The 11,785-nt window shown below is 39.6% G+C and overlaps 1 protein-coding gene across 1 annotated transcript; it reads right to left on the reverse strand.

Moving 5' to 3' along the window:
* Positions 1–8,552: 8,552 nt before the first annotated feature.
* On the reverse strand, positions 8,553–10,682 carry LOC101309307 (peroxidase 10-like). Its single transcript, XM_004290289.1, has 4 exons — positions 10,400–10,682; positions 9,579–9,770; positions 9,310–9,475; positions 8,553–9,102 (listed from the first exon to the last, which is right to left on the reverse strand). The coding sequence occupies exons 1-4, from the start codon at positions 10,628–10,630 to the stop codon at positions 8,693–8,695; spliced, it is 999 nt and encodes a 332-aa protein (XP_004290337.1). The 5' UTR covers positions 10,631–10,682; the 3' UTR covers positions 8,553–8,692.
* Positions 10,683–11,785: the final 1,103 nt, after the last annotated feature.

Here is an 11,785-nt window from a genome sequence, read left to right on the forward strand (position 1 = left end):
ATATATATATATATATATATATATATATATATAGATTTTGGTAATGAAAAGTTCATTGATAGAAAAACAAGAACAATAGCTGAAACAAAACACAAAAGAGACAGACTGCCCCCATTAAGGAGGGGGATAAATTGCATCAAAAAGTAAAATTCGCATGAGGGAGGATGGAGGGTTGGAGGACCAATCTTCAGAGCACACCCTCTGCAAAGACAAAGAGGCCACAAAGTCCGCAGCCGAGTTTGCCATTCTGATGGTCCAGGACCAGTAAATATGCTTGAAACTTGAGGTCTTTCGCCTGATTCTTGAGACCAAGGTTGAAGCAAACCAATCCACAAGCGACAAAGGATTTCGAAGAGCCGAAATGAGGGAGAAAGAGTCTGATTCCAGCGAAAAAGAGGAGAGGGAGAGAGAAGAAGCTAAACAGAGACCAAGATCAATGGCTTTGGCTTTTGCAGCAATGGCAGATGGTGCAACATCTAACTTTGAGGCACAGCCAATAAGAAGACCTTTCTCATTACGAACCACCATAGCAAGACTACAAGAGAGGGAATCAGAATCCCAAGCTGCATCTGTGTTAAACTTCAATGTTCCTTGATTCGGGGGAGACCAAAACTGAAGATTTGAAGTATTAACAGTCCCCAAGCTATGATTAGGAAAAAACAAATTTCTGAGGACTCTTAAAAACTCTTCCGCTGCTGAGAAAGCTCTTGAAGCAACTGAGATTGGATCAGGTAAAGTTTTGTTGAACACATAATCACATCTTCCTTTCCAGATGAACCAAAGTTAGAAAACAACATGAGTGAAGAAAGAGTTTCCCATTGAGCTATTCTGAGATTGATGATTACAAAGAGCTGTGAACCATCTATCCATGGAAGTGATAGATTGTTCATTTACCTTGTAGGAAGATGCACAAACCAGCATTTTTGAGCCCAAAGACAGAGTAAGATGACGTGCTCAATAGATTCTGAATGAGTATCACAAATTTAGCAAAGCGGGGAGAGAGCAATGTGTCATTTGCTTCTAGCCAGGTTTGTAGCAATAGCTCCTGAAAGAATTCTCCAAATAAAGTGAATGATCCGAGGAGGTGCTCGAAGATCCTACACCCATTTCCATAATTCTTTAGGGTGGGGGGGGGGGGGGGAGGAATGTGACTGATGAGGATTGATGGAATGGGCTGTGACTTGAGCAGATATACAACTCTTGTAACCAGACTTTACTGAGTGCACTCCTGTGTTGGATTCTTTCCAGATCAAAGAGTCCTCATCCGTCGCAGAACCAAAAGAAGTTGCCATGATTGCATTGATGTACTCTTGAGGAAGGAGGAGGAGAATAGAGGAAATATTCTAGGAAGCCTGATCATGGTTAATGAAAAGAGTGACAGGAACTGAAGGAGAGTTTGGGGGAGCAAATCTATGAAGACTTTCAGAGGGAAAAGAAGTAATGCATTTATATCTCCAGAAATCAATAGAATGTCCATTTCCTATCTTCCAGTGCAAGCCTTTTTTCAACAGAGAGCTGCCATGAATGATGCTTGACCAAACCCAAGAAGCAGAGGCTCCTCGGGTAGCTTTGAGAAAAGAAGTTTCAGGGAAATATCTACTTTTAAGGACACGAACCCATAAAGCCTGAGGGTTGTTGAGAATGCACCATCCCAATTTAGCCAGAAGAGCTGTGTTGAAATTAGTCATACTCTAATTAAAACCCATACCTCCTTGACATTTTGGGGTTCCCAAAGCTTCCCAGAAGTTTGATAAGGCTGAATTACTCTTCTTGCACACTGAATTTGGGAATTTGAAGATAGACGTAGAGTATGTTGGAATAGCCATAGCAACTGCTTTCACCATTACTTCCTTGCCTGCCTGAGATAGAGTAGATTGATTCCAGCCCTTAATCTTTGCCTCAATTTTTTCTAATATGAAATTTAAAGCAGAAACTTTAGAGACTTTAGATCTTTGCCTCAATTTTTTCTCATATGAAATTTCACCTAGATAATTCTCTGGATTTTGCACCGCCTGCATCCCAAGCACCCAACTTAACAGGTGAACTATTTCCGGTCTGGTGCTTGGACTAAAGAACAAAGAGGATTTTTGTAGGTTGATGGACTGTCCAGAGGTTGAGCAGTAGTGATGGAGAATGTCTGACAGGACTTCACAATTGGCAAGAGAAGCTTTTAGGAAGAAGATTGAGTCATCCGCAAAAAAGAGGTGACTGATAAGAGGACCATCCGTATTTACCCTTATTGCATCTAACAAATTCTCCGAGCAAGCCTTTCTTATCATGCAAGAAAGCACATCGTTGACAAACAAGAAAAGGTAAGGGGATAAAGGGTCTCCCTAGCGAAGCCCCTAGTGGGTTTGAAAGTTTTCCCAGGAGACCCATTGACTAGCACTGCCATTGAAACTGTTGTGACACATGAGATATCTAGACGGACCCAAGTATTGTGGAAACTCATTTTAACCAAAACATGTTGAAGAAAACTCCACTCCACTCTATCATATGCTTTATTCATGTCCAATTTTAAAGCCAATTCCTCGTCACCTTTTGATCTCAGAGTTTAAGATGGTGGAAACACTCATGAGCTATCACCATATTGTCTTGTATTTGACGCCCCTCTACAAAGGCTGATTGGTTTTCCGAGATCAGGTTAGGCATCATCGGCTTTAGCCTATTTGAGATGATCTTTGTCAAGATTTTATATGCAAAATTGCACAGAGCAATAGGTCTGAATTGGAAAGCATGTTCAGGAGCTTCAACTTTTGGAATGAGCACTATAAAGGTATGGTTGAACTTACCAAATATAGTTTGAGTTTGAAGAGAATCTATGGTAGCTTCCAGTAGGAGAGACTTGACTATATCCCAATAGGTTCTATAAAAAGATCCAGAGAAACCATCAGGACTAGGAGCTTTCTGAGGACCCAAACTGAACACAGCTTCCTTAATCTCATCTAGACTTATGTCAGCAAGAAGAATATCATTCATTTCTTGAGTGACCACCTTGTTTACAAAACCCAAAACTTCATCAACATGCTCCATGGTCGAAGCTTGATACATTTCTCTGAAGAAATTATTTAGGTGATTCACTATTTGACGTTCCTCCAATAACCATTCCCCATCATTGTTCTTTATTTGTAGAATCTTCTTGTGCCTTCTATGCATAATTGTGGATTGATGGAAAAATTTTGTATTGAGATCCCCATGAGCAAGCCAAGAAATCCAGGAGCGCTGTTTCCAATAAATTTCTTCATAATTCCACCAATTTAGGATATTGTTTGATACCTCTGAAATTGTACCAGAAACGTCATACATATCTGAGTCTAAAGCTGCCTAGATTTTGGACAACTCATTGCTTGTTTCCTTGGAGAAATTTGTCCCAAACTGGTTCCATGTGCACCTCCCCAAACTCATGCCAAGCACAGGTCAGGATTCGCATAACTGCCCTTGTATTGAGGTATTTGTCGGCAATAAGAAAACCCACGATTGTCATTGGCTGATCTTCTTCTCTCCCTGGTTAGTTGAGATCAATTGTGAGTCTGCTTCGGCTTAGGTTAGAACTGGTATCTGGTTTTCTGGGTGGAGGGGTTGACATGATGGGGGAAGATGGATTGTATTCGGGATTTGGTTTGGACTTTTTCCAATGGTGAATGGTTAGGGTGATTCCGATGAAACCTTGTGGATGAGGATGAGCATATATGCTTGACCATGGTTGTTGGTCTAGGTATAAATAACCCAAACACCACACTAAGATCATCAGGAAAGAAGCTATGATTTGAGTTCTAACCGTCCGACTTGAAGAAAGCTTCAGAGCTTAGCCGGAGAACTCGTCAAGATGACGGACGTGAAGCAGATGATGAAGTGACTAAGTTTCAGAAAACGTGTACAGATGTCAAAGAACCAAAGCTAAAACGAAGGGATGAACAGGTGAGATGAAAGCAGACAGATAGATTAGAGGATTAGATTGGATTTAATGAGGATAAGGAATTAATTGTTTGGTCGGAGAAAGGAGAAAACAGAGTTATGAGAGAGGACAGATTTGGGGGCTTATGGCCAGAATATCCCGGTAAAGGATCCGGGGGGTTCTACTATAGAAAAGTGGGGAAGGCTCCCAATAGGTATATGATCATTCATCCATGAAATACCAACAATTGTTTCATGCTTTTAAGGTTTAATGCGATGTGGTCTCAATAGAGTTGAGAGAAGACAATGCTTCATACTATCGTACAGTATGAGACGATGGTCACTTCACTTCATATTATATTACTGCACATGACAGAGAAAGAAAAACGTACATGTTAAATGAGAAGAACATGATGGTCCACCGGTGGTAACATGATTAGACGACGGTCATTACACTTCATATTATATTACTACACATGACTGAGAAAGAAAAACGTACATGTTAAATTAGCGTGATGGTCCACCGGCAGTAACATGATTATAACATTTCAAGGTGGGATTTTTCTCCACCACATTATTAACCAGCTTTGAATCAAAAGGAATGCCTGAATCAGTGAATATTGTTTATCATTCAACTCCCTACCTAATTTGAGGAATTAATTTTATCAAACTCGCAAACATAGTATAGATTGATCAATAACGATAAGCATAATAGACCTGGAGGAAACTAATATTGAGATATGAGACTACATTTGAGACCACGTAACATTTACAAACCTTAATTACAATCTACATTTCCACAAACCATGAAACACTTTTTATTGTGAAAATGTTAAAAATATTCATATTTTTTCTCTTCAAATTACCAAGGATAGTGACATTTGTGACAATTTTTCACTTATAACCGTGAAAGTAATATCTGGAAATTATAGATTCTATCAATACGTGTTGGCATGGAAAAAAAAACATTCGCTCTGTCTTTTTAGGAACTGAGTATCCTAAACCCTAAGGTTTGATGGCAAGGCGGCGGTGTCGGTCAATTGTGGGGTTCTTCAGGAGGCAAGGTGTCGACTTTGGTCAACTACAAAGGGGAGACTATTCTCAGTTAGGGCAGTGATTTAGCGACAGTTTCTCGGGCTCAAGCGAGTATTGTCGTGCGTGAAGGCGACACGGGGTTGGTTTGTGACTGAGGGGTGGCTCTTTTCTTGCTTAGAGTTGGTGTCTGTTTGATCGAAGGGGGAGAGGGATGTGTGAACTAGTCGACATCCAGTTTCGGGTCGTCCAAGGCAACAATTCTCGGCGATCTCATGGCTGAAGAGCTACGGAATTGAATCGGGCTCCTCCAGCAAGCTCGTTGTTGATACGGTGGATTATCAGTAGGATAATCCAATAATCCATTGTACTAGCGGATAACGATCTAGACTAGCAGTGCACTTGCTCTTACTTATCCGGAAACCTATCAAGAGAAATATAAGGTGGCGTCAAGAAGAAAGATCGCAGGTCTGAATTGGATGGGAGAGATGGGGTGCTAGGTTGGGCCTTTGGGCCTTAGTGTGCTGGGCTTCGCTGCCTAGTGGGCTAAGCGTTTGGGCCTCTACCTTTCTTTTCCTCTGTTCAATTTGGTTTGGGTTTGAGTCGGGTTTTATGGGGGCGACAAATCCCTACATAACTATATCGTAAAGGCTACCCTCCTTTTTAATAGAAATGTTTACCGGAATGGTCTTAGGCCTGAATTCATTAAGTTGAGGTATTTTGATTTGGTTATATAGGTTATTTGGTTTCTAAGCTAGAAAATGTCCACTTTTGGACATAAGTTCTTTTGGTAGATTTTGTAGCTTTCTTTCAAATTGGAGACATGTTTTATGAGCAACGGTTTGTATATGAAGTTGTCCTCGAACATCTTCAAGTTTGACACAATCCGGTCGTTTGATTAATAAAGGGTTGTAAGCCCCAATAGAGTAACATCTATTCTCCTTTCAAAAAAGAAATATATGGAAATTATAACAAAATGAAGAAAAAAAAACCACCAATTCATGATCATGAGGCATGATTCTTGAACGATGGTACACCATCCCATTTCGGTATGAATGATCTTTCAAATGAATTAGCATTTAGCAAGCAATGAAAGTTACACAACCAATTTCAAGTACCAATTTGAATTCCAAGTACCCAAGACTCCTAGAGTGAGCATTAAGCAAACTCCCTCATCAAGTCTCACCACCTTTTTCCTCTGAATTCTGTTCATGTTCTTGCTGCTGCTGCTGCTGCTGTTGTTGTTGTTGTTGTTGTTGTTGTTGTTGTTGGTGGTGGTGGTGGTGTTGTTGTTGTTGTTGCTGGTGGTGTTGTTGTTGTTGCACCTGCTGCTGCTGTTCTTGTTGTTGGTGCTGCTGCTGTTGATTTTGATGACGTTGTTTTTGCTGCTGAGGCTGTACTCGTTCTTCTTCCTTTATCTCTTGCACGCTCTCAACCTCCGGCTCGGCCGCCGGAACCTCCTCGACGGAGGCGGTAGCCGGAATATGGGGCGGCGGAGGCGGAGGGGCGATCCTCCCGTCGATGCAAGACGAGCATTTCTTCTCGAGCCATGCTTCGAAGTCGTAGTGCTGTCCATGACCCATGATCCGACGACCGGAGCAGAGCCGGCCGATCATTCCCGCTATGACTCCGAGGACGGTGATCACTGCCAGCACTGCAATCAAGGGGCCGACCGACCCGTGACCCGAATGGGTCGTGTAGGCTTGCTGGGTCGCATAAACTGGTGCCGGTGGTGGTGGTGGCTGCAGTTGCTCCATAGGTGTAGCGGACATGGATTTGAGCTATAGGGTACTCAGAAAACCGAGACAAATCTGTGGCTTTCGTCAAGTTTGAATCCCAAAAATGCCAAACCGTTTTGAAATTAGAAGAGAGAAGCTGAAGTGGTGAGAGAAATAGCCAGTCTGTGTTTGTCTTCACAAAACTTCAGAAAAGGAGCTTCAGATTTCTAAAGCTGTAACAAAGCTACGTTATTTTCGGTCTAATCAGATTTCCCGGAAAAGAAGATGGGGAATATCTGAGAATGAATGTGATGGATGGACAATGTGAGAGATAAAGGAAAAAAGATGTGTAAAAGCGACGGAGGGGAAAGGGAATGTTTAGGGGGCAAAACCCAAGAAAAACCCTTTTCAAATTGGAGGGAGATGGACTGATGGAGAGAGCTAGACCTTTTTCTCTGGTTCTGTAAGAAAAATGAGAAACAACTTTTGCTCTTTTTCTTTTCTTCGTGTGCTAGTTTGACGAACATGTCTTGGCACTCCATTATGTGCAAAGGTCCTGTGCTTTTCAAATCTTAGATGATGATCGAGATCCGGCACTTTATGAGTTTCTTCGAGGTAATTTTGTTATGCTTTCTTTGGCTCATCAAGGTTTTTTTTTTCTTAATTAGCAGATTTAATTATACTAATTTTATCAAAAAAGAATTTAAACAAAAACTAGGCTAAACTAAATTTGCTAGTAATCAGTGTCGGGACATAAAAGTATCAGCTTTAAACTCGAAGCAAAGAAAAGCCACTCTTTACAAGTATCCTCGATCATCCATTTATTTTATTTTTGTTTGATTAAAAACGCTAACATAATTCTCTCAAGATGAGTCATGTAGGTTTATAACTTCATGAAAGGCTACCTTATCACTGTCGTTGGCACTTTGTCTAATCAAGATACTTCTTGATCAATGTGACCAGATTTCCAATATCATGCCATCATGGTGTATCAAAGAAATACTAGCTAGCTCTATCCGAGAGTTACATTCAAGTCTCTTGTTCACATGACTGTTGTGAGTAACCTCCTAGTCACTCATGTTTTTAAACTTTTTATCAATCATACTATATACATCCTCTATATGAATGCATTTATTTAGGTTTTGAACTTTTAATAGTAAGCAAGGTCTAGCATCAACTTATTTAATGGCATTGCCAAAAAGAAAATGTGGAAACAATGTCAAAACTTCAAGTCATTTGGACATATATATCATCTTTGGTTTCCCTTGTCTTTTCCACCTCCCTACAATTATGCTATTGATATAAGTTGATGGAAAATACTTTATGGTAAAGCTAGCCACAGAAGTCTTATGAATTTCGAAAACATAAATGGAATTCAGGAAGCAGCTAGTAAGGTGACAACGTACAAAGCTTACAACTCAACCTCAGGCATCCACCAGCTTTTGTTGATATTCTTTCTTCAATCTACAGCACCGCTTCTCATGAGTGGGTTATTAAATCCCCCTCTAGCCCTCTTCTCGGTTCTCAGGAGTGATGGGTCACCTGGTCCGCCTAGCTTTTAGTTTGCCCTGCGCTTCTTGTGTTTCTTCTGGTGTTTAGCTTATGGCTTTGGCTCTGTTGTATTAGCTCTTGTTTTCTGCCTTGGTGGCTTTAATGAATATCATTTTCGACCAAAATAATAATAATTCTACAGCACCGCTTGTCGGCTTCTTTTTCAAACTAGTATGGAGCATATAAGAACCAAAGTAGAGTGAAATTGTTATGAACAATAGCTTAATTTTAGAGAATTTGGTGTCATGCAACCTTGCGTCTATGTTTTTCTCAACATAGGTACTCAATATTTGGTAGGGTGGATAGCTTCACTCTTAAAATTATAGATCCATAACCATAATCAGTTGTCAATATACTAAAACGCCAAACTACTTATTCATATATATGTTGTCAATACTAGAACACCAAACTACTTATTCATATTGTATATGTTCATGGTTCCATTACAAACTTTCAACTTCCGAAGTAACTGACATTCATATTAGAAACCATCATATTTAGTAGTTCACAGATCCACATCTCTTCCTTATGTGGCCTTTTTGCCCAGTCAATACTCCCACATTACCAAGCTTCACCATCGATGCAGCAAAATCCTGAGAGAAAAGAAATGGATTCCCACTATAGGAATTAACCATTGCAGCAGTGTTTGGATCCTTCACTAATGCCTGATCAGATTCTAGAAGACCTGCATTGTTAACAAGGCTTGTGTAATAGACATTGTCAAACTTGTAAGTACTGGAATCAAGAGGAGCTAGATTGCTGTTTGCAGTATCTTTGTTTGGACACATGCTTTGCAAGTTTGTAAGGACTGAAGAATCAAGTGTTGGGTCAGGGTTGCCGGAGCCGTCAAAGTTAAAGAGTCTCCTCTTGAAGGTGAAGCACTGAGCAAAACCTATGGTGTGTCCGCCTTCAACAAACAAATGTAAGAAGACACATTCAGAATGTGACATTCTGGTCTACATGCAATTTTAGGAACTTGGCCTTTTAGGTTTTAACAGTTCCCTAATCTTTTTGGTGGTGATCTCGTGCTTATGCTCAATATGCCATAATTAGGTAATAAGGATTTTGGTCAAGTTCTAGACATATGCACTCGAAGAGAGTTGAAAACAAGAACCTGAGAGGACTACAACATCTTTGATGTCAAGACCCTTTGATGTGAACTTGGCAGTGATTTTCTGTAAAGACTCAATAGGTGATGGTATTTGTTCATTAGCCGACTTCTCACTGGCAGTTGTTCCGTCTCTGCGGCCCAATGGAACATTCCAATAAGGCCCTCCTGCCTAAACCAGAAGAAAATGATAGAATTAAGACTAGCTAGGAGGAATAAGAATGACCATGTTCATGACTTGCTAGAATTAGATACAGAAATGAGTTGAGGCTCACCAGAACAACTGCTTCTCTTGCTGCAAGAGTCAAAATATCAGCACAAGAAACAGTTGATGGGCAAAATCTTTCCAAGTCTATTTTAATGTTGTCGATGACTTCAAACCCTCGAAGTGAGTTACGATTTGGTGGAGCATTCTTCTCGCCCCTGAAGTCTTCTGTGTCATCAAGAAGCACTGAGCCTTCACATCCCTACAAAAGGGAAGTACGTAATTGATATTTATGTTATATCACCAGGAACATAGCTCTGTAGTTCTGAAATATAGCTAAACAGACCAACAATAATGTATATGAAGCTAACAGTACATAGAAACATGAATGGGAACGAGGATCTCTATAGTTTGCTAACAAGATACAACTAAAAAGGCCTCAAATGATTTGTAAGTAAAATTATACGTGGAATGGAATCTGTGCTACTTGTTTATCGATCTTTTCCTTTATCAGAAACTCTTAATCATGTATCAAATGGTCATTAGGCGTGTGCATCCAACGCATTAGATGTCATGAACAGCACATACTTTTTAAGTTTTTAACTACCATTTAGTTGTACCATATAGATAGTCAGATTGAAAGGTTTATTTCATGGTTCAATTACTGTATGAACAGCAGAAATATAACACCACTATATATTTGTTTTTCTTTTGCCAGGTTTTCTTTAGCAACCACTTAAAACCAGTAGAGACTAGAGACTAGATAGTAGGTAAGATAAATGATCTACTAGTCAACAGTCTAGTGCTCACTATTAGTTGCATTTACTTTAAACATGCTAACCTGTATGTACTGAAATAATTATGAGAACAGGTATAAGAAACTAGACGCACATCAACAATACAGTCGTGAAAGTGCATCCGAAGAAGAGATGCAGCCATCCTGGTGTCGTTCTTTACAGCAGCCCAGACATTGTACTTAACAATCATAGGCAAGCGGGGGCAGGTTCTGTCGTAAAAATTGTAATCAAGCTGCTGGCCATAAGGAAAGGGATACATCTGGCCATGAACATAGGGAGACAAAAACAAGAATAAGCAGAAAGGAAAGGTGAGGTAGGAGACCATTATGTGAGTCCTAGCTTATGATCAATGTCTAAACTTGCTGTCAATTCGAGTTGAGGCATTATGTTTTTTGTGGTTATTTATAGGCAGAAATAATGTAAAATTAAAGTGAATTCAGTGGTGAAACTCAGAGTGGTAATGCCACTATGGTTGGAAAAAACCAGTGGCCATCTGATCTGCAATTAAACTATTTGAGCTGATAAGCATCCATGATATCATCCATTTTCTATTTTGTTACTTACTTTTCCATGCTAACAAATCAAAGTTCCATAGCATTCAATTGATATCTATTTGAAGCAGATGAAGTTAGCAAGGTAGTCCAACTTCACACAGATGATGTAACAACACTATGAAAACAGCCAAAATCTCATTGAACTTGTGCATGAAACTGAAAAGTATGTACAATGTTGCAAACTTTCAATAACACTATGAGAACTATTCGTGAAACTCATAGAACTGATATCAGAAAATCATGTTCTTTTATACCTGATAAACATTACTATCTTATATGTTCAGTGGCTTCTGTTCTCGGATAGACATCTGAAGCTGCATGAGTTGAAATTCTAGTATGTTGAGGTGAGATTAAGTTATCCAATGGTCGATGCGTGTGCTAAAAGAAAAATCTAAAACCTGAGTAGGATCTCATATAAAAGATTCATGGGAATATCATCCATACGAGCTAAACTAATTAGTCAATGTGAAAAGATAAGACATGAACCAGAAATGCCATTAGTAGTATCAGTGGAAGTATGAGTGTCACTGAGATGAAGGCTCACGCCAAAGATATTTTAACTATAGCACCTTGCATTATATACAACTGTATGCAAGTGCACTTTCTGATGGTTGCTATTTGAAAAAGAACTTTGCATAGTGCATCATTACCAGTTCCCTGCATTCTCAATTGTCTGATTCTCTCCTTTTGTGCCAAGGAAAAAAGTATGGAAACCTAATAAAACCCATCTCTTTCTTTGATGGGTTGAGCTAATCAACATGATAGGTTTAAGATCAGTCCTAAGAGAATCTGTCTTGTTAACTACAGAACTTGTCAAGTGTGGTTATTACAAAATAATACTATGTATGTTTCAGCATTGAGCAAGAGAATTTTCCAGAACCTTAAGAATATGAACGATATCAAAAATCTACATAGATTACACAGAA

The sequence above is a fragment of the Fragaria vesca genome, linkage group LG2, assembly GCF_000184155.1.
Source record: "Fragaria vesca subsp. vesca linkage group LG2, FraVesHawaii_1.0, whole genome shotgun sequence".
Classification (NCBI taxonomy): domain Eukaryota; kingdom Viridiplantae; phylum Streptophyta; class Magnoliopsida; order Rosales; family Rosaceae; genus Fragaria; species Fragaria vesca.